Genomic DNA, 22,500 nt, shown 5'->3' with positions numbered 1-22,500 from the left:
AATCGATAGATATGTGTGTTTTGTTTGCTTGTTCAGGAGGACGCCGCGGCTCCTGTGCACGGCAGCACAGCAGAAGAGTTCAGGAGGACCAGAAGAAGAAAGTGCCGCTCAGAAAGCAGAGCAGAACGCCGCTGAGAAAGCGTTAGTTGAGGAGAAAGTCCAGCTAGAGGAACAGCTGAAGGATCTAACGGTATGAAGAAATATTCATATCACCATAAATGCATTGTATTGTCTTTTATCACGGTTTATTATGTGGCATTCTCTCAAAGTAAGAATGGGGAGAAACACCTGCCTTGTGTGTGTGTGTGTGTGTGTGTGTGTGTGTGTGTGTGTGTGTGTTACAGCAAAATGCTGTAGTAAATGGTTTGGTGTGATGAAGCAGATTTACTTTAATCTCCCAGAAGTTGATTATTTTCCTAAAACAGCATGCCATCAAGTGTTCTATTCCTCATATCCACTTTCTTCCTGAACGCCGAAGTCTCACCTGGCTCACACCTGAGCCTGTCTTACATTTCCAGTCTTTACAGCCAAATTAGCACATGTTCCTAGCTGATAATGTGACGTTAAACACGTGAAAATGGCTCCATAGTGCTGATACTTCAGTGTCGCGATGACCGTCTTTTGACAGCACCTCACCCATCAAAGTTTAATGACTGGGTAGATGGTAGATCATTTCTCTGAAGGCGTTGATGGTGAAGAACTGTGAAGACATTACAAAAGCACAGAAGAATATAATTATCTGCACTGCAATAAAATAGGCCAAGTTTTGCACAGGAAAGATGACAGCTTGATATTTTTGAAAGCAGAGTTAGAGCTCAGTCAGAAATTAAGCCGCTTGGGTAACTAGCTTTCGCTGCTTGGTAACAGGTGGGTGTTCATATCCTAGATACAGATCTGGATCGGGGTGAAGTTCGGAGGAGCTCGTCATGTTACTGAGAAACCACAAAGAAGCGTAAACTCCATTACAGCTTTCCCTCCGACACCGGAGACTCCTTCCGTGAAAAGTTAAATAAGCACGTTTGTCTTCACTGAAAACGTCACCATAATCAATGATTACACACTTATTGTTTATTAAAAAAAATTCTGTTTATTATTAGTGGAGCGTCTGTCGTTCACGTCCCTATGAATGAGCTGTTGCTATAGAAACATAGTAGAACCAGCGCGTTCATTACTGCCCGACCTGCTGTTATGGAAAATGAATCAACACTTTCTGACCAATCACAATCCAGAACTCGGGCGCTGCAGTGTTACGTGAACTTAAAATACTTAGCTAGCGTTTAGATAATATATTGATACTAGCAGTTCGTTATATTTATTAGCGATGCTGAAAGGGGGGGTAGACTTATAACACTGCCAAATAAATTGTGTGTGTGTCTGTGTGTGGTTTCAGGATAAATACAAGCGAGCGCTGGCAGACACTGAGAACCTCAGACAGAGGAGTCAGAAGCTGGTAGATGACGCTAAACTTTATGGTAAGAAGAACAATCACAGGCTCAGTTTGCTTTCACAAGACAGCATTTCAAAAAGTACATACCAAAATGCGTTCACGTGTGAGCAAACTGTCCTCTCGTTGGTCAGAGTGCGCCTGTTTTATATTCCGGGCCGGCTCAAGATGGATATAGCAGCTCCGTGAGCTTATTGTGGCGTTCTTTCTAGCTGTAGTTATTATAATTGATCAGTTTGAGCAGGAATCGATGTTGCAATTCACCTCTTTCAGAGAAGAGACATTGCATGTCATTTTAAAATGAATAGGCATGCTTTTGTTTTTGTTTTGACCTGCTCATCCACAAAATTCGTCAACAGAGATCTATCAGAGACGTTCATGGTTATGAGTATATCTATCGCTTGTCAACGTATTTAATCCGTATAGCGTTTCCCCTATGGTAACATAAAATCCCCATAAATATTTTGTTTATGGGTATTTGTGTGAAAGTTTCCATCATGCGGCGTTATATGTGGGTTGGGTCGATTTTCTCAGCACGCTCAGGTGGTCTCAGGCCGATTGTTTTGGTGCCGATCCGAGTATGTCTAAACCGATCCAAGGGACAAAACGCACCACGTTCCGAAACAAACGCTCCAAACGAGCCAGGTGTGAAAACGTCCTAAATTTACTCCTGCCCTCAGTGCGGAATAAATCTCTGTGACCTTTCAATCATTCAAATGCAGAATAAAGATGATTTGTATTCCTGTCCTAAGTGAGGAATAAACCTTCGTTTGAATCTTTCCGACCAGGAATAAATGCCGTGCTAACATCGGAGACTGTAGAATAAACCTTGGGCTAATTTGCTAGCTGTCCTAATAATGGTATAAATCCCAATTCCACCTAATACTGACTTTATTTATTTTATCAATAAAGAACGAGCCAGAATGAATGCTGATTTTATTCCTAAACGTGAAATAAACCTTGACTCCTGTCCTCAATCAGTCCGTACAGGATTTCGCTGTTTTATTATTTATTATTTTTATTTTGTGATTGTTGTGGCCAAAAATGCTTGATTTCTCTGCAGGTTTTTAAAAAAATTTGCGATGTGACTTGTGCGGTTTTTGTGCTTGAATTGGCAGAATAATTTTGCACATTCTTTCACGGTGATGTTTGTTGGTAAATGAGACCTTTTTTAGCTGTACTCATGTTTGACGCATCGAATCGAAGACAGTTTTGGCTGAGTGCGCGTCGTGATGACGTCACATGACGCGTCTCGGCCAGAATCTGCGGTCATTTTGAAAAATTGCAAGCTCTTCCGAATAATTTCTGCCATCCTGGATGGACTTCTAAATATTGAATAAACATCAACATCTCTGGCTAATTCTCTCTTTCTCTTTGCTTTCTTTTTCTCTTTGACGATTGCAAGGAATCCAGGGTTTCTGTAAAGACCTGCTTGAGGTGGCGGACGTCTTGGAGAAGGCGACGGAGAGCGTCCCGAAGGCGGAAGTGACCTCGCAGAATCCTCACCTGAAGAACCTGTACGACGGGCTGGTGATGACGCAGGTGCAGATCCAGAAAGTTTTCACCAAACACGGCCTGGTGAAACTGAATCCGGTCGGGCTGAAGTTCGACCCGTACGAGCACGAAGCGCTGTTCCAAATACCCTTCGAGGGCCAGGAACCTGGCACCGTCGCCACGGTTACCAAAGTGGGCTACAAGCTGCATGGCCGCACCTTGCGACCTGCGCTCGTGGGCGTGGTCAAAGCTCAGTGAAAACCTTCAACCGGTACAGCCCAGGTTTAGTCTGGTTCTGCTTTCCGGTTCGATGCGGTTTGCCTGAACTCGACGGACGATAGCGGACTGATTTGAATTCCTCTATGAATATTATCACAGTTTATATAATAATGTTGGATGTGGAAGATGGTGAGAGTGAAGCAAACGCCATTTTTTGTTCATCCGTGTAACATTCATAGTGTTTTTGTTTTAGGATTGTAAATGTACATCTGAGAAAAAAGTTGCATGTCTAAAAACATGGCATGTGACGAAAAGGCTCGTCAGCGTGAACGCATTTGTGACGATGCTGTTAAGCAATGGGGGGAAAAGGGGGTCCAAGAAAATGATTGTGAAATCAGCTGTAGTAATGTATGTCTGTGACTTTGTATATTCAGATATTTAAATGTCTTTTGTCCTGTCTTTTGTCTCCACCACACACTGCTCTAACCACCTGCTGTCAGATTAAATGATAGAACATGCTCACTGAACATATCATCAGTTTCACACCTGCTCCAGTGAATCCATGGTTCCTGAGCATTATATTACAGCGTACCTGTTAATTAGCTTTGTTTATTTTTACGCACTGTGCTTTCCTGAGAAATTCTAGTCACCTCATTCTAGATCAGTGGGAAGAACCTGGTCTGTTTAGTCATGCTGTTAATTTATATCTGTCAGATGCAGATGTTTTCTCAAAGACGATTTATTAAAAAAAAAAAAAGACGTGAGTCCATGAAACCAAGATGATGTTTTTAGAAAATGTTACTCGGTTTCTTTCAAAAGCTTTTTAATTAACTGTACTTTCAAGGAAGAGGTTGTGGAGCATGATCTAGTCTTCGGTATGTAGAAGATTTAATGTATCAGATGCTTTATTCTTTACGTTTAAGCTGCGTTTGGAACAATATCTCTCCGATTCCCTTACTAAAATACACACCTAATGGGTTCACGACGTCTCGTCACAAAGATTCCCGATTCCTTGTGCACCCATCCTCTTGGCACTTCTGCGCGCGATAACGGATGAGTAAATGAAATTCACTTTACTGCTGTTACTGTATCTTATAATAGAAGGTTTCCTAATAAGCAGGGGTTCGCAAACCCCCAACAGGTCAGGGTGGTCTTACATAAGGTTTGTTAGACCGTTATTAAAAATCATCAATGTTACATTTTAATAATATATATTTTTACAAGTAAGAAAATAAACCGTAAAACTAGCATTTTATCGTAGCCTCAGATGTAAAACGTTATCGAGGAGGACTGGATCAAGTAATTCGATAGTATTTCTAAGGTGGCTTTCCACAAGACGTGTACCATAAGTGGCAGGGGAATGTTGCGGGATACAGAGGTCCACCGCTGGATATACTGTAATAGCACCAAAATAATTAAACAAAAAATATGGCGAGTCACGTTGTGTTCTCCATGCACATTTGTGATGACATGAGATGAATGCAAATGCACTGGGGTTCGATAGAAGCCATCGATAGAGTCTGGAACCAGACCGACGATGTGGGTGGACACTGAGAACAGTCGCACTTTGGTCCGGACTGCAGCGACGCGCCCAGTATGAAAACCAGCTTAGCATGTGAGAGTAAAATGTAAATTACAGTGTTGGCTAGAAAAAATATGTTCTCCATAGCTAAAAGCATAATCTTTACAGCTCCTTAAAACGGATGGACACATCATCCATCCATCTTCTATACCACTTATCCTTTTCAGGGTCACGGGGAAACCTGGAGCCTGTCCCAGGGAGCATTGGGCACAAGGCGGGGTACACCCTGGACAGGGTGCCAATCCATCGGATGGACACGTCAGTAAAACAAAAGTCACAAGAGGAAGAACCTGCACAAGCTAGTCAACAAAAGCTCCAAAGTGGGAAAAGTTCTTTAAGTACAGGGATGAATATGTGCACAGATCATGACAAAGTCAAATCCTTTCCTGAGTGTGTGATATGTGTGAAGCAGCCTTCTAGTAAAAGTACGAAGCCAGGGTTTATTTAAAAAGACATTTGGAAGCAAAACAGGAAAACCATAACATTTGGCCATAAAACCAAACAAGGCAAGGTTGCATAGATTAAAGCTGTAAATATGCTTTTAAGACACAGCCTGCTCATCATCTTCAGGGAGACAAATTTAGGTTGAAGGACAAAAACGGTAGGGAACCACTGTTCTAGTCCTATATATATATATATATATATATATATATATATATATATATATATATATATATATATATATATATATATATATATATACATACACAAATGAGTGACATTAATGCTTAATAATCACACTGTCATGTGTTACTGATAAAGAAATAGGTAGGTTTCTAAATGCAGTTAAGCAAAATACAACTTAAATATATCAGCAAGCAGTGATCGAGGGGTCCAAGCACCGTGCAATGGTCTGTGACACTAGTTGTTGCTTTTTGTTTGGTTTTACGATCGAATTGTAATTCAGGAAATAGACGTGGTAAAGTCGCATATGTATACAGCATATATTGCTATAAAGTGGTTTACAGAATCTCAAATTCATTCAAGCAAGGTTTATCATCAGAGGTGATTTCTAAAATCTTTGTCAGCACAGACTCATTTCTGATTAATGGAGAGAGGATTGAAGTTTAGCTTGTGCTTTTCAGCTGATAACAACATCTCAGAAAGCCCACTTCAGGCAGTTGTAAGTTGTTCTGATGAACTCACGAGCCAAACTATTGTGGTTTCTTGTACAGTCACTTGTGGTACGGAGGGTAACACTGCAGAGAAGAGACGTCTTCAGTCAAGCTAAATTTCCCAACGTTATATCAGTAGTCGACATGCGAATGTGGAGAGGGTGTAAGAAAAACTTACTTGAAGCTGATTTGTTCACAGAAGTTGTGTGTTTTTTCTTCTTGAGTTGTAAAGACTTTGGCTGGAGTTTGACAGAACAGGTAACAGCAGTCGTCTGCTGTTTTTGCATCTGTGTGTTAGATAATAAAAGGCTTCTTAAGGATTGAAGTAATTCAAGGTCAAAATACAAAAGTAATCATTGTACTGCACGAATGACCAGGTGCACAGGTGTTCCTATTAAAGTGGATGGTGAGTGTAACAATTGCATATTAAATCCTAATTGTGACTGGTCTATTTGGTGCCATTTTCATTTCCATACAGTGTTTCTCTTTGTTTTCTGTTTGTAGGTTTTAAATATAAAAGAAAATGGATCTCTGTTGGAAATATTTGGAAAATTATGAGGTTGATCTTTTTCTTTGTGAATTACCGAAAAAATTATTGACGGACAAGGGGTGAATAACACAGCTGTCCTGTTTAGGTGAGTAACCTGGAGTTAGGAGAAAGAAAATACACAGTAATCAATACACTTTAGACATAATTTCATGTTTTAAATGATCACGGTTCTTATATTAAACGTTTTATGCCAAGTGTCCACACCTAAAGTCAATTTATGACCTTTTTTTTTTTTTTAAAGAAAATTATTAGATGTAAACACCTCCACATCACCTGACACAATTACTATTTAACATAAATCATGATTCATGTTGCTTTTTAGACATATGTTTCTAAAGTATATCTTTTTATAACCATTTCCAATTATACAAAATCCCAAGTTAAATAAATAAATATATATATATATATATATATATATATATATATATATATATATATATATATATATATATATATATATATATAGCTTTTTCTTTTTTCCTTTTTTTAAATTGAAGTTTATCCCCCAGAGTAAACTGTAAATATTGTATATGTCCAGATTATTGCTACATTTACTTAAAAAATTTAGATTTTTTTGGTCATCAAATGTTTTTATTATAATAATTATTATTATTATTATTATTATTATTATTATTATATAAACATATTCACATTTTAATATGAATGATGTTTAGGGAAAAAAGGAATTTTAACTAATAAAACCATATACATATAACCATGTGTCTTTTCTATGTATTATTACAGATTATAAACATAACAACAAACAAAAAAATTGTATCCATCCTCCAGCAGAACTGATGGCAGGAGGATTTACCTTTCATCAGACACCAGTCATAAGTTTTGTAGACTTTCTCCAACCATTCGTGCTCTTCACATAGACTGGTGATGGTCTTTTCCCTGTAATGAAGAAAGTTTTTTTTCTCAGTAACAAATTAAAACCTAATTATTAATAATGTCTGTAGTCCAATTGCCCATATGCTGAATTAATCAATCAATAATTACTAATAATCGAATCATTTCAAGTGAATTAATGAATAAAATACTGAGTGACGTGATGAAGCAGAGTTACTCTTATCGCCTTGGTTATTTTCCAATAACATCATGTGCCCAAGTGTTTTATTCCTCTTAAACCCTGCTCTCATGGATATCAAACAATTGCAAACACAACACAGGTTTCTAATTTATTTATTTTTTTTGTTAAATATAGGTGTGCCACAATTATTGGCCCCTTTTAGTCAATACTTTGTGCTACCTCCCTTTGCCAAGATAACAGTATTCTCCTATGTACTTTTCCATACGGCTACCTCTCTGTGTATACCAAAACCACCTCTGTGTTTTTTACCAAAAAGCTCTATTTTAGTTTAATCTGACCATAGAACCCAATCCCATTTGAAGTTCCAGTAGTGTCTGCACACTGAAGACGCTCGAGTTTATTTTTGGATGAGAGTAGAGGCTTTTTTCTTCAAACTCTTCCAAACAGCTTGTGGTGATGTCGGTGACTTCAGATTGTAGTTTTGGAGACTTTCTGACCCCAAGACACGACTAACTCCTGCAGTTCTCCAGCTGTGATCCTTTTTTTATTGTGATCCTCCAGCTTTCCATCCTTCTGATATATTTTTTATCCACTCGAACCGTCCTCTTCACAGTGCGTTGAGACGATACAGACACACGTCCAATTCCAGGTCGATTCATAACATTTCCAGTCGACTGGAACTTCTTAATTATTGCCCTGATGGTGGAAATAGGCGTTTTCAATGCTTGTGCTATTTTCTTATAGACACGCCCCATTGTGTGAAGCTCAACAACCTTTTGCCGCACATCACAGCTACATTCCTCACTCTTAAACATTGTTATGAATGACTAAGGGAATTTGGCCTGTGTGTTACCTCATATTTATACCCCTGTGAAACAGGAAGTCATGGTTGAATAATTTCCTGTTCCTAGTCACCCAGGTGTACTAAAAATTTTTTTAGTATAATAGTATACTAAGTTATGGTATAAAGTATAATATAATTGAGAATTCAGTGATGCTGTGGTCAGAAAGTTCCTATTTGTAAGTGATACATGTAAGCTAGGATTAAAGTTTCTAGCTACTGTAAAATCAGAATTAAACAGTAAAATGTAAATATAAAAGGGTAAAAACTTGCACGACGACACGCTCTCGACAGCCCACTCCGGTTTCTTCATGTCTTATTGAAGCTTTACTCGAAGGCAGTGTAAAAGAGAAATCGATACAACATTCCTCCAGGTCTGGACCTGTGCGTTAATGACAGGTGAGTTGTGATTTCAGTCATTTGACTAAAAAAAAAAAAAGTTTATTTTCAATCTAAAACATCAAGGGATGTGTATTTATCTATTTTTTTAAAATAATTTTTCTTTAGAAAAATAAACAAGTCAATAATTGTGTCACTGCTGAACAAAAACTTAAGTAACCTGAATTCAAGTAAAATACCATGATCGACACAATCTTCACAGCAATCCCATAGATTTAAGATTAAAAAGCCCAAAGAACAGTTTGTCACTTACGTGAACTTCCCTGCGATGTCGATGTGTGGTCTCGTTCCTGTTGAGGTTCAGTTGTAGCTACACGAAAGACAACATGTGTTTACACAACATGTTGCGAGCTTTAAATGATCACAGCTCTAACCAGTGCTGACCTGTACATAACCTGTATAACCTGCATGTAATAATAATGATGCTACAACAGGTGAATTCACATGATATTCACGTTGGGATAATTCTCTGACTGCTACAGTGTTAATAAAGAATGTGTGTATGTTAGCTATGTAGATCACAGCATTTTATGCTAGCTTCTAAGCAAAAAAGAAATAAAGAAATAAATTTCCACCTTTCTCTGTTTGGGAATGTGTATCTGTACTCAAACAGAAGCGGGTCATTACTTCATCTATGATAAAAAAAAAAAAAGACATATGTTCAGAAACACAGGAAGTGATGTGCGACATGAAAAAGACCAAAGCTTGTTTTCTACTTACTGTTGCACGTTGTGTAACACTGAAGGATCAGTAGAACCAGCAGGAGAGAATAGGAACAAGAGAACATCACTGCAGCTGATGATGATGATGATGGTGTAAAAGGTTCCTTACCTTCCTTACCTGAGGTAGACTGGGGTAAAGACTACAGCAGAAAAGACTGAGGTAATTTTTTTTTGTTTTTTTTGTTTAAGTAAATGGTCAGAGATGACACAACTGCTGCAACAGTGAGCCTGCCTTGTGGTTATCACCTAAAGTGAAGCACGCCTCGCAGTTCTAAAAATACCTTTGAATTTCATTTTCCCTTCCAGAGACAGCTTTTTCAGTTCTCAGCTTGCTTCATCCTGTGATTTAAAACTATAATCTTGTACTATACTGTGTATAAAGTTTAAATGAAAATTAAAGTTGTGTAAATTTATCAACAGTGGACACAATGTTTATCAACAAGCAATTTAATTAACATCTTTATGTGTATTTTAGGGGGAGGGGGGGATAGATCTGCTCAGATCACTCTCAGTAAGGGATTATTTTTTTTAGACAAACTCCCTAATCTGGCCTACTAATTCAACAAAGAGTCTGTTTTCTAAAACAAACTGTTCTTGAGGACCGTGTTGTACACTTCATCATACATACAGTATGCAACTACAAAGGTAAGAAAATACCTATTTTATAGTCAACCCCAACTCTGAAAAAGTTGGGACAGTATGGAAAACGCTTATAAAAACAAAGAGGAGTGATTTGTAAATGTACTTGGACTTGTATTTAAACAAAAAGAAAAAGTATAAATGTTTATTTTGAAATTGATGCATGCAACATGTTCCAAAAAAAGTTGGGACAGGGCGATTTAGTACTAATAATATGTTGTAACGAGTTGAAATAAGAAGGTGATGTGAAACAGGTGAGTGAACCAATCATCTAATCATAGTCCTTAATCATAAGGAGCATTCAAAAAAGGCAGAGTCCTCCAAAAGCAAGGACGGGTCGATGCTCGCCGATCTGCCAGCAGATTCATCAGCGAATAATCCAACACTTTGAGAAGAACGTTCCCCAAAGACAATTCGGTAGGATTTTGGGCATGTCACCTTCTACAGTGCAGAATATTATTGAAATAGTCAGGGAATCCGGTCAAATCTCGGTGAGTAAAGGGCGAGGCCAAAAAACACTTCTGAATGCACGTGATCTCCGCTCCCTCAGACGTCACTGTCTTAAAAACCGTCATGAGTCTGTAATGGAGATCTGACATGGGCTCGGGAATACTTTGCTAAACCTTTACAGTCTACACCATTCGCCGCTGCATCCACAGATACAAGCTAAGGCTTTACTATGCAAAGCAGAGGCCATACATCAATACTGCCCAGAAGCTCCGCCCACTTCTCTGAGCTAGGTCTTATCTGAGATGGACAGTAGCACAGTGGAATCGTGTTTTGTGGTCCGATGAGTCGACATTTCAAATAGTTTTTGGACACAACAGCCATCGTGTTCTCCGGGCCAAAGGGGAAAAGGAGCATATGAGCTGTTATCAGCGTCAGGTCCAATATCCAGCATCTGTCATGGTATGGGGGCGTGTCAGTGCCCATGGTATGGGGGTGTGTCAGTGCCCATGGTATGGGGGCGTGACAGTGCCCATGTCATGGGGGCGTGTCAGTGCCCATGGCATGGGTAACTCACACATCTGTGAGGGAAGCATTAATGCAGAAAGATATGTACACATTTTGGAGCAACATACACTACCATCCAGAGCAGGACAACGCCACACCACATTCTGCCCGGATTACAAGTGCATGGTTGCGTAAGCAGAGAGTGCGGGTGCGAGCATGGCCTGCTGCAGTTCTGACTTGTCTCCCATTGAGAATGTGTGGCGCATTATGAAGCGCAAAATAAGGCGACGAAGTCCGCGTACAGTCGCTCAGCTGAAGAAATACATAATGGATGAATGGTGGAAAATTCCACTTGCTAAACTTAACCAACTGGTGTCTTCACTCAGCGCCCAAATGCTTAATAAGTGTTATTAAAAGAAAAGGTGATCTTACACAGCGGTAAACAGTCGATTGTCCCAATGTTTTTGGAGTGTGTAGCAGTCATCAGATTTGAAATGAGTGTATATTTTCAAAAATAAATTAAAATTCACAAAGTAAAAACATCAAATATTGTGTTAATAATGTGTTTTCAATATAGTACAGGGTGAATTGAATTTTCAGATGACTCTTTTATTTATATTGTCCCAACTTTTTCAGAATTGGGGTTGTACATAAGTATTTCATAAGTATTTGGACAGTGACACGATTTTTGTAATGTGTCTGGGCACCACCACAATGGATTTGATATGAAGCAATCAAGATGTGAAAGAAGTGTAGACTTTCAGGTTTAATTCAAGGAGTTTAACAAAAAAATATTGCATTAACCGTTTAGGAATTACTTCCATTTTTTTTTAGAGAATTACAAATTACAGCTCTCCATTTTCACAGGCTCAAAAGCAATTGGACAAACTAACATAATAATAAATATTAAGGTGCAAACCCTTTGCAGTCAATGAATGCCTGAAGTCTGGACATCACCAAATGATAGAGATCTTTGCCAGGGCTTCACTCTGTACTGGTGTACAGAGGCAAAATAATGAAAACTGTGTCCCTGTCCAAATACTTATGGACCTGACTGTACAGCTCATATACCTTTATATAAACAGAGGAATAGTTAGAGATAAGCTGCTGTCTCGCTGTACTGATGAATGTCAACAATGCTGCTGGAAACAAAAGAGCCGCTCTATTTCAATGCATCATTACACTGAATGCAAGGAAAAATGTTTTTAAAAATGCTAGTCCCTGTTCTTCCAGTAGGGGGCAAAATAGTGCAGAGATATAGAAATGAGCATTGGCTAATTAAATATGCAGATATTTACATACTTTAATAAAACAAATATATCTTTAGTTCAGATGTTGTTACAGCTAAAATGTTTATTTCACTGTGAAGACTTTCTCAAGATACACACGGTATAATGTGTTTTCACTCTAGTTAATGTGGTTCATATGGTTTATAAAAGAAACCTATGTACACGAATTGACATTACATCAGTAAAACAAGTTCGTCAGGGATATGGGGAAGTGTGCAGAGCTTAAAGGGGTCATGACATATTTATTAATTTTTATTTTATTTTCTTCCCTGACATGTAATTATAGCATTTAGTTTATTATATATTATAATTTTTTGTACAAAAAAACTAATGTAGTAATTTATTGTCTTTTTCCACCTTGTCTCTGATCCTCTGACTGAAACGATATTTTTTTTTGTGTCCTTTACCTTTAAAACTTCAATGTAAGCACCCACTGCTATGATTGGATAACATATTTGCCTATGAATTAATTGTCAACGCCCCCTGCCGTAACATGTGTGGAACTGTTTTCAGCGATTGAGCGCCAGTGGGCGGGGCCAATGGTGTAAAAGTAGGTGTCAATGTCTTGCTGTAGGGGAAGTCATATGCAAATATATTTTTCCTGTGTGACGTCACAAATTCCGAACACGTCCAAACGAGCCGCTTTTGGAGCTTGGTTAAATAAATGCTCTTTTTGTACTGAGGAGGATGCATTAAGCTATGAAACTTGTGGGACATTTTAATTGTACAATGGCCTCATATATGTCAGAAGATCAAGGAAATTTTGATTTCTCATGTCATGACCCGTTTAAAGCCTTCTTCAAAGTTGCTAAGTTTCAGAGAATTTGGTGGTTATGAGTGGACAAAAACAAACATTGAAACAAACATATAAATGTTTATTTTTGATGTTTGATTACATTATTGTAGATCCTTTAAGACCTGTAAGTTGTGAGGTGCGGTCTCCATTGATCAGACTTGTTTGTCCAGCACGTCCCACAGGTGCTCGATTGGATTGATATATGGGGAATTTGGAGGTAAAGCCAACACTTTGAACACTTTGTCATGTTCCTCAAACCGTTCCTGAACAGTTCTTTTTTAGTTTGGCAGGGCACATTATTCTGCTGAAACAGGCCACTGCCATTAGGGAATACCACTGCCATGAACGGGTGTACTTGGTCTACATCAGTGTTTAGGAACATGTACATGAATGCCAGGACCCAAGTTTTCCCAGCAAACCACTTCCCAGAATATCACCCTGCCTCTACTGGCATGCCTTCTTCCCATAGTTCATCCTAGTGCCATCTCTTCCCCAGGTGAGCGATGCACACACAAACACACACCCGGCTGTCCACATGATGTAAAAGAAAATATGATTCATCAGACCAGGCCACCTTCTTCCATTCCATGGTCCAGTTCTGATGCTCATGTCCCCATTGTAGTACTTTTGGTGGTAGACAGGGGTCAGTATGACCGGTCTGTGGCTACGCAGCACCACACACAACAAGCTGTGATGCACTGTGTTCTGACACCTTTCTATCATAGCCATTATTAACTTTTTCAGCAAATTGTGCTACAGTAGCTATTCTGTGGGATTGGACTAGATGGGCTAGTTTTCATTCTCCACGCAGATCAATGAGCCTTGGGCACCCATGACCCTGTCACCAGTTCACCAATTGTCCTTCCTTGGACCACTTTTGGTAGGTACTAACCACTGCATACCGGGAACACCCCACAAGACCTGCCTGTTCTGACCCAGTTGTCTAGCCATAGTGCCATTGTAACGAGATAATCAGTGATATTCACATCATATGTCAGTAGTTTAAATGTTATGGCTGATCGGTGTGTAATGGCCATGAATTGAAAATATATACTGAAAATTTGAAATCTGCACCACTGTTAATTTGTTTCCCATGAAAAGACTGAGAAAAAACGAAACATGCATCGAACGTTTCCTATGCTCAAACATTTTGGGCAAGTCTCAAGTTTTTGAGCTGTAATTGGGGTGGGTATTTTGATGGAAATTTTAAGATTTTTGGCAAGCTTTAAAAAAAAAAAAACACCAAAACAAAAAACCCAATTTCAGTTGATTGGACACGATTTGTAAAGGCACACACCTGTCTATATAAGGTCCCACAGTTAAAAATGCATATCAGAGCACAAACCAAGCCATGAAGTCCAAGGAATTGTCTGTAGACTTCCGAGACAGGATTGTATCGAGGCACAGATCTGGGGAAGGGTACAGAAACATTTCTGCAGCATTGAAGGTCCCAATGAGCACAGTGGCCTCCATCATCCATAAATGGAAGAAGTCTGGAACCAGCAGGACTCTTCCTAGAGCTGCTGCCCGGCCAAACTGAGCAATCGGGGGAGAAGGGCCTTAGTCAGGGAGGTGACCAAAAACCCCATGGTCACTCTGACAGAGCTCCAGCATGTCTCTGTGGAGAGAGGAGAACCTTCCAGAAGAACAACCATCTCTGCAGAACACCATCAATCAGGACTGTATGGTAGAGTGACCAGACGGAAGCCACTCCTCAGTAAAAGGCACCTGACAGCCCGCCTGGAGTTTGCCAAAAGGCACCTGAAGGACTCTCAGATCATGAGAAACAAAATTCTCTGGTCTGATGAAACAAAGATTGAACTCTTTGGCCTGAATGGCAAGCGTCATGTCTGGAGGAAACCAGGCACCACTCATCACCTGGCTAATACCATCCCTACAGTGAAGCATGGTGGTGGCAGCATCATGCTGTGGAGATGTTTTTCAGCGGCAGGAACTGGGAGACTAGTCAGGATCGAGGGAAAGATGAACGCAGCAATGTACAGAGACATCCTTGATGAAGACCTGCTCCAGAGCGCTCTGGACCTCAGACTGGGGTGAAGGTTCATCTTCCAACAGGACAACGACCCTAAACACACAGCCAAGATAACAAAGGAGTGTCTACAGGACAACTCTGTGAATGTCCTTGAGTGTCCCAGCCAGAGCCCAGACTTGAACCCGATTGAACATCTCTGGAGAGATCTGAAAATGGCTGTGCACCGACACTCCCCATTAAACCTGATGGAGCTTGAGAGGTCCTGCAAAGAAGAATGGGAGAAACTGCCCAAAAATAGATGTGCCAAGCTTGTAGCATCATTCTCAAAAACACTTGAGGCTGTAATTGGTGCTTCAACAAAGTATTGAGCAAAGGCTGTGAATACTTATCTACATGTGTTTTTTTTGTTTTTCATTTTTTAATAAATTTGCAAAGATTTCAAACAAACATGTTGTCATTATGGGGTATTGTTTGTAGAATTTTAAGGAAAATAATGAATTTAATCCATTTTGGAAAAAGGCTGTAACATAACAACATGTGGAAAAAGTGAAGCGCTGTGAATACTTTCCAGATGAACTGTAGCTCCACCGTTGCATATGATCATGCCCCAAACCTTACCTCAAGTACAGCCTAAGAATCTTGTCCTGTGCATGCTGTTCAATTTTTATGTGAATCCAGGAAGCCAATCAAGACTTATAGCAGTTTGAGTAAATTAGGCTCCACCTCCTTAGAATTGTGGCAGCCATACTGTTTATAAATGTCAACCTGTTTTTTGGTAATTATTGGGGTTCACACTCAATAACGTAGCTCGACACTAAAAATCCTAGGGCTAATTTGCAAAAGCAAGGTTTGCATATTATGCAAATTAGCAAAAAATCTAAGTCGGTATAGCTAAAATGTACATTGTTGTAGAACTTATAGTTCATGAGATATGAATCAAATCGTGAAACCCCGTGCTCTACTACCACCATTAGGCCGATTGGGCCAAAGGTCGAGATCTCAGCAAACTCCTGCCCTGTTCTCACATCTGCCACGTCACGGATTCGTCATTTCTCAGTGCATTTAAAGAGATGTACACTAGGTGCCATATATTCTGTGTTCAGTGTGTTAGGTTTATACATACGGGTAAAAGGGCCTGCTTATTTACTTGCCAGATTAAATTAAGGACGTTTTAAGTACATTTAGGGGAAACATTTGTGACAAAGTAGATACGGAAATAAACACAAGTGAAATTCCCCATTAAATCAAAGAGAAAGGTTTAAAGGAAGAATGTTTTCTGGGTTACCTGAAATTCTCATGTGTTGTCCCTCAGTCAAATCTTGTTGAGGTGCAGAACTCATGGCTAAATGAGAGAAAATACCACATTACACTATTTACATCTTTATAACCTGCCTGTTAAAAAACAATTTTCTAACTTGTACTTTCGGGTATCCGTGTATGTTTCCTTGCTTAAACGGAAGCGAGTCAGTTCACCTGGAAGACAAAACATTTAGAAATACGTAATCATGGTATTTTAAAAAAGCCTAAAGTTTATGTTCAAGTTACTGTTGCCTTTTGTGTTGGACTGGAGATCCAGCTGAACCAGAAGGAGAAAAAACAAAAGGGAGAACATGACTGCTGCTATTGGTGATGTTGATGATGTAGATGTAAAAAAAGGAATCACCTAGCCATTGGTTTTTTGAGGAAAAAAATTAGCAGGCTGTGTTTGGGGTGCACATTCTAAGGAAATTGAGTTTAAAAAACAAAACAAAAAAAAAAGGCTTTACAGGAATCTGTTTGGTTGTTATCACCACAAAATCTGCTTTCACAGGAAACCTGTCGTTACCGCACAGCTGCACAGATGTTGGCAGAGAGAAACAAACCCTTTTAAAATGATGAATTATGACCCCATATTTCCGTTAAGAGTTTGCAGGTTAAGCGTTTCCCAGGTGTCATGTTCTAAATCTTTAGAGGTATGACTCACCACTTCTTATTTTTTTTTACTTCTTAAAATAGACAATTTTTACCCAATCACTAGCTTCCTAGCTTTCAAATGTCTAGTAAATAAATGAAGCCAAACAGAATACAGAGTCTTTCAGATTCAAGGTTATTATAGTTAATATAAATTAATATAATGACATTTTCTATAATGAAAGCGCTGCTGAATGATCAAATCAGATGTTGATTAATTGTCTACTGGAGTGTCAACCCTCAGCATGGGCCAGAGATGTGATAACAATAATCATTAGATCTTCAAAGTGCCGCTGTCTTCACACAAAGTGCTGCTTGGTACACTATGCAAATGTAAAAAAAAAAACATTTATTTCATGCTGTATTTCTTCGTCACTCGGTCAGTCAATCAGTCTATTCACTTTTCTGTCATTGTGGCTCATTTGTCAAATCAGATACAAATTTATTCAGAAGTCCATCATACGAACATTAACACACATAATTGTCGATGAGTGACTGCAGTTTTATTCATCGATTATAAATTAATTCCCCTTATCTGCTTTCTTTTTTCTATTTCCATGTATCTCTTTGTTAACGTTGTCCTCTGTGTTTTGTTCTGATTTCTGTGTCTTGAGTCTCCGCCCCTGTCTTGTGATTTGTGTTGATCCTGATTGTACTCACCTGTTTCCTGTTCTGCCCTTGATTAGTCTTCGTGAAGTCTTATCATTTTGGCTTAAAGTCTAAACCTGTTCTCTGTTTCCATGTTCCGTGTTCTGTGGTATCGACCCTTTCCCATGCTTCCAGTTTTGTGATTATGGATTTTTCTAATTTAATGTTGTTCTCCTGTGTTTTGACTCCTGCCATGGACTTTGATAATGATTACTGGATTTCCCCCACAGTGATATCTTCACTCGCATTCTGCTTCAACTCACTGCACGCTACAGCTAGACACTGCTTCATCATTAGGACATTAAACATGTTTGACGTTAACACGCAGCTGATGCACCACTGACAAACCTCAATTCATTAAGGCTCACAGAGGAACTTCACAGTAAACGAGATTAGATTAAAATCTTCTAGCTCAGGAGAAGCACAATTTAGTGACACTAATGCTCACATAATCACGTCATCGTGCTTCTTTTATAATCTTATGACAGGTTTTATAAATCCAATTAAAAACAAAAACTTTTCAGAGATGTTCGTATTAGTGGTTAGCACGTTCGGCTCACACCCCCAGGGTCGGGGGTTCAATTCCCACCGATGCCCTGTGTGGGTGGAGTTTGCATATTCTCCCAGTGCTGCGGGGGTTTCCTCCGGGTACTCCGGTTTCCTCCCCCATTCCAAAGACATGCATGGTAGGCTGATTGGCATGTCTAAAGTATCCATAGTATATGAATGGGTGTGATTGTGCCCTGCGATGGATTGGCACCCCGTCCAGGGTGTACCCTGCCTTGTGCCACATGCATCAGGATAGGCTCCAGGTTCCCCGTGACCCTGTAGGATAAGCGGTATAGAAAATGGATGGATGGAGGTAACCAATGAATAAATTAAAAAAGAGGCAAATAAATAAACTGCTCAGTGGTTATATTGTTGTTGTTGTAGAAAAAAGAAAACTTGATGGTCAATATTGATTTATAAAAAAACGTGTTATCCCATTGTCCAAGCTGAAACAATCATAAAGCTTTAAGTAGTCTTTTGCCACTTTCCTGTGTTTGTAATTATATTTAAAGTAAAACAGGAGAGACTAGCGGCAGTGACTGTGCTAGTTAATAGCATGTCTAATAAGGGAGAAACATGTTACACACCAGTATAAACAGAAGTGTTTCTGGGATGAATCTCTCAGGGAATGATTTGTGTGTTGGAAGGGTGAGCTGTGGTAGAAGAGCTAGCTATAAATTTTACATCAAGCAGAAACTGTGTATATATAAAGCAATAAAAGTGGACCAAGTCCTGAGCCTTGTGGGACTCCAGAGAAAAGTCTGCACGGAGCAGATGTGGAGTCTCTCCATGTCCTCTGATAGAAATGGCTGCCATTCTGAGAGATTCATGCCAGCGCTGGTGATGTTGGACAGGAGGTTACTGTGCATAGCTGTGAAGGGGATCAGGACGGAGCACGATTCTGAACAACAGCCCGGTGCTTTTGTGTTTCTGCAGCATGTGCCAGTTTGAAAACTGTTTGTATCCTGGGGCTGTTTCTCGATGGGAAAGAGAAGGACATTTGAGTGTTCTGTTTACATTCAAGGGACAAAAATGAGACATTACAGAGGTATACTAGGGCCTTTTTCAAAATGATTCATTCCAATCATTCAGTCCAAAAATAAAGCTAAGGTGGTAAGGTAGCCTTTTCTGCTAGTGATATCCTTTGATATCTTTAGTTTCAGAAAACTAATATATTTCACACAAATGACACAAATGTTTTATATCTGATATTTTCTAACCGTGCTGAGGTGCTGGCCTGTAAAGGATCATTATGGCCACCAGATGGCGATGTGTGCTTGATGAGAGTTACTGTAATTCAGGTGGTTTAAAGGAAGGAGATGTTTGTGTAGATAGTTAGTAACTCATGAAGAACAGTCCTTGTGCTGAACCCAAGCAACACCAAGTGTTAAAACTATTTGGGTGGTGGTTTAATTTCACTACAGCAGTGACACTGGCACGGTAGTGTGTGTGTGTGTGTGTGTGTGTGTGTGTGTGTGTGTGTGTGTGTGTGTGTGTGTGTGTTTGTTTTACACATTCCCACCCAGCTGGTCCTCTTGTAGGTGGTCAGTTAGAGAACATAGGTTCATTATCTGTGGAAGCCCTGAACCACAACGTGTAAAAAAAAAAAAAAAAAAAGAGTGCTAAGTTGTTATCTTGACTTAGTCTTTTGTTATAATGATAATAACGATAATGAGTCTTTATTGGTCACATATACATATGCACAGTGAAATTCTTTTCTTTGCATACTCCAGCATGTTAGGAAGTCAGAGCACAGGGTTAGCCATGATACAGCGCCCCCTGGAGCAGAGAGGGTTGAGGACCTTGCTCAAGGGTCCAACAGTGGCAGCTTGGCAGTACTGGGGCTTGAACCCCCGACCTTCCGATCAGTAACCCAGAGCCTTAACCTCTATTTAGAATTATTAGTGAGTTATTTTCATTTACTAACTCACTATTTTGACTTACAAACTCATTATTATGTCTCAGCTACTGAAGCTCTGAACCGCATGGTGCGAAATTAACGAGTTATTATCCTCCATCTACATCAGTGTATGATCAAAGCACCACCGTGTCCTGATTTACATCTGGAATTTAAACGTGTGGTTTTATAGAGACGTCACGCGTTACACTTCTCACGCGTTTTTTCCCCCTACCACATGGTTAATTTATTTTCACGTGTGATTTTCCCATCACCACAGTGAAGCTTGGTGATGGTAGCACCGTGGTTGCTCGTTACTCTTGGACTCTTTACTCGGTCACTGATTTTCGGTGGACTTCCTGATGTATGAACAGTGCTCATTCCGTATTCTTTCCAGATTTTAAATAATGATTTAATGCCTCTCGACAGGATGTTCAACATTTGAGTTTTGCTTTTGTTTAGTTTTTTATCGATACTTTTCCGCATTTGTTTTGATCGCTCCTTGGTCTTCGTGAAGCTGTTTGTTGTTTAAGCATGTTCTTCAACAGAACATGTGTATTTATACTGAGATCATGTGACACTTTCATTACACACAAGTCGACTCCGTTCGACTAATTATGTGACTTCTGGTGGCTCAAGAACTAACCCTCAATCACAGCTTGTAGTAGAACTGTAATAGATTCATGACATAAAATTGCAACCAAGCCAGTTTCCAGGCTTTAACACGACAAAATATGGAAAAGTTCAAGGCGATGAACACGTATGCAAAGCACTGGATTACTTCCATGTGGGGAAACTTGCATGGACATCAATTTGTCCAACAACTGAGTCACAGAAGCGCTTTTTTAAATGATATCAGTAAAAAGTTTTTACTATATTATTCTTACACTAATATAGTAAAGCTTATATTTCTTTGCATTGTAGCCTATTTTTTTATTTCAACTATTAATTTACTATGAATTTAAATTAACTATTGATTTAATGCCTTTCAAATTAAATGTTATTAACTGCTATTCATTAATTAATACCTACAAGTTCTGCATAGGTGTTTGTCATAAGAAAAAAAAAAATCTTCGTGTTCTTATGCAGAGATTTTGTTTGAACGTGAACTTGTAGAGAGGATGTGAGCGCGTGCCTGTCAGCAGATGGCAGACCGGTTCTCCGGTTTTTCGCCTCCTGGCACGCGGACATCACCGCTCCTCTTCTCTCTCTCTCCCTCTCTCTCTCTCTCTCTCTCTCTCTCTCACGGAAGAGCCACCGTCTAGTTGTTCCCCGCGAATCGGTACTCCGTGGTTTTTGAGATACACACACACACAGAGAGAGACACACACACACACACGGAGAGACACACGGGCGCGCGTCATGGCGCACGTCGCGCACCTGTTCGTCGCGCTGGTGTGGATTATTTCGGTGCACGGATCTCTCTGCAGCGGCAGCGACGCCGGCTTTGGTGTCGGCGTGTTGAACCGGAGGCACGAGCATCACCGCCTCCTCGCTGAGGGTCCCGAGGAGGAGACCGGAGCGGCACCGGATGCACCGCGGAGGCTCGCGAGGTCGCCGAATGTGGCGTCTCTGCTGAGCAGCTCGTTCGTGCTGAAAGGCGACGCCGCGCACAACCAGGCGATGGTTCACTGGACGGGCGAGAACAGCAGCGTGAGTCCAGTAAACACACACACACACACACACACACACACACACACTCACACACACACACACACACACACACACACACACACAGCTTGGATACCAAACCAGGGGACCTCAAACTTTTTAGAGGACCTCTTATTTATGTATGTATTTGTTTGTTTGTTTGTTTGTTTGTCACTTCATCCTCTTAATGGTCTTCGTGGATCTTGAGTCCATCCCAGAACACTGGGTACAAAGCGAGCGAATTCCTCTTGGATGTTTGTTTGTTTGTTTATTTGTTTGTTTATTTGTTTGTGGTAAAAAAAGGTGAGAAATCAGTACAGTAGAGAATCAGCATAACGCACACATGCATCACTATTTTTTATTTATCGCAGACATTTGAGCTTATAAGTGTTGACGTGTCAATTTGAAAGATTTCATATCGTAATAGTGCTTGTACCCGGTTTTACAAAAAAAAAATATATATATATTGTAATGTTTAATAATATTTAAATTGAAAATTTTGAATAATACAAAACCCCCCCCCAAAAAAAACAACAACACTTTTTATATAATTATAAGTAAATGTAACCTTGGCGTTTCGGTTCACGGTGTTAACGTTACCCGTGCTTGTTTTTGAACCTTTTATTAACCTTTAGATGAGGAAATGTGCGTCCTGTAATAACACTCTCCAGAAAACAACACACAGAGTTTCGTTCTACCGCCCGTTAGATCGGGTTCCCAAAAGAACCCGTTTACG

General features: G+C 39.7%; 2 protein-coding genes and 2 long non-coding RNA genes across 4 annotated transcripts in view; 2 read left to right on the top strand and 2 right to left on the bottom strand.

Moving 5' to 3' along the window:
• grpel1 (GrpE-like 1, mitochondrial) overlaps window positions 1-3,684 on the top strand; it is a 4,740-nt gene extending 1,056 nt beyond the window's left edge. The window contains exons 2-4 of the mRNA XM_017473218.2: window positions 37-190; window positions 1,391-1,472; window positions 2,850-3,684. Of these exons, the coding sequence (XP_017328707.1) occupies window positions 37-190; window positions 1,391-1,472; window positions 2,850-3,196 (583 nt within the window). The 3' untranslated portion in view covers window positions 3,197-3,684. The remainder of the gene's footprint in view (window positions 1-36; window positions 191-1,390; window positions 1,473-2,849) is intronic.
• Window positions 3,685-5,725: 2,041 nt separating this feature from the next.
• Window positions 5,726-8,657, bottom strand: LOC124628353 (uncharacterized). Its single transcript, XR_006982855.2, has 4 exons — window positions 7,219-8,657; window positions 6,439-6,498; window positions 6,033-6,141; window positions 5,726-5,938 (listed from the first exon to the last, which is right to left on the bottom strand). It is a non-coding gene; the product is annotated as an uncharacterized LOC124628353 (long non-coding RNA).
• Window positions 8,658-8,882: 225 nt separating this feature from the next.
• LOC108268323 (uncharacterized) lies at window positions 8,883-9,840 on the bottom strand. Its single transcript, XR_006982767.2, has 3 exons — window positions 9,398-9,840; window positions 9,253-9,309; window positions 8,883-8,987 (listed from the first exon to the last, which is right to left on the bottom strand). It is a non-coding gene; the product is annotated as an uncharacterized LOC108268323 (long non-coding RNA).
• Window positions 9,841-21,319: 11,479 nt separating this feature from the next.
• sorcs2 (sortilin-related VPS10 domain containing receptor 2) overlaps window positions 21,320-22,500 on the top strand; it is a 222,260-nt gene continuing 221,079 nt past the window's right edge. The window contains exon 1 of the mRNA XM_017473025.3: window positions 21,320-21,767. Coding sequence (XP_017328514.2) covers window positions 21,477-21,767 — 291 coding nt within the window. The 5' untranslated portion in view covers window positions 21,320-21,476. The remainder of the gene's footprint in view (window positions 21,768-22,500) is intronic.

This window comes from Ictalurus punctatus, chromosome 7 (assembly GCF_001660625.3).
Source record: "Ictalurus punctatus breed USDA103 chromosome 7, Coco_2.0, whole genome shotgun sequence".
Classification (NCBI taxonomy): domain Eukaryota; kingdom Metazoa; phylum Chordata; class Actinopteri; order Siluriformes; family Ictaluridae; genus Ictalurus; species Ictalurus punctatus.
Note: the sequence above shows the minus strand (reverse complement) of the source record. Positions and strands in the feature narration are given on the sequence as shown.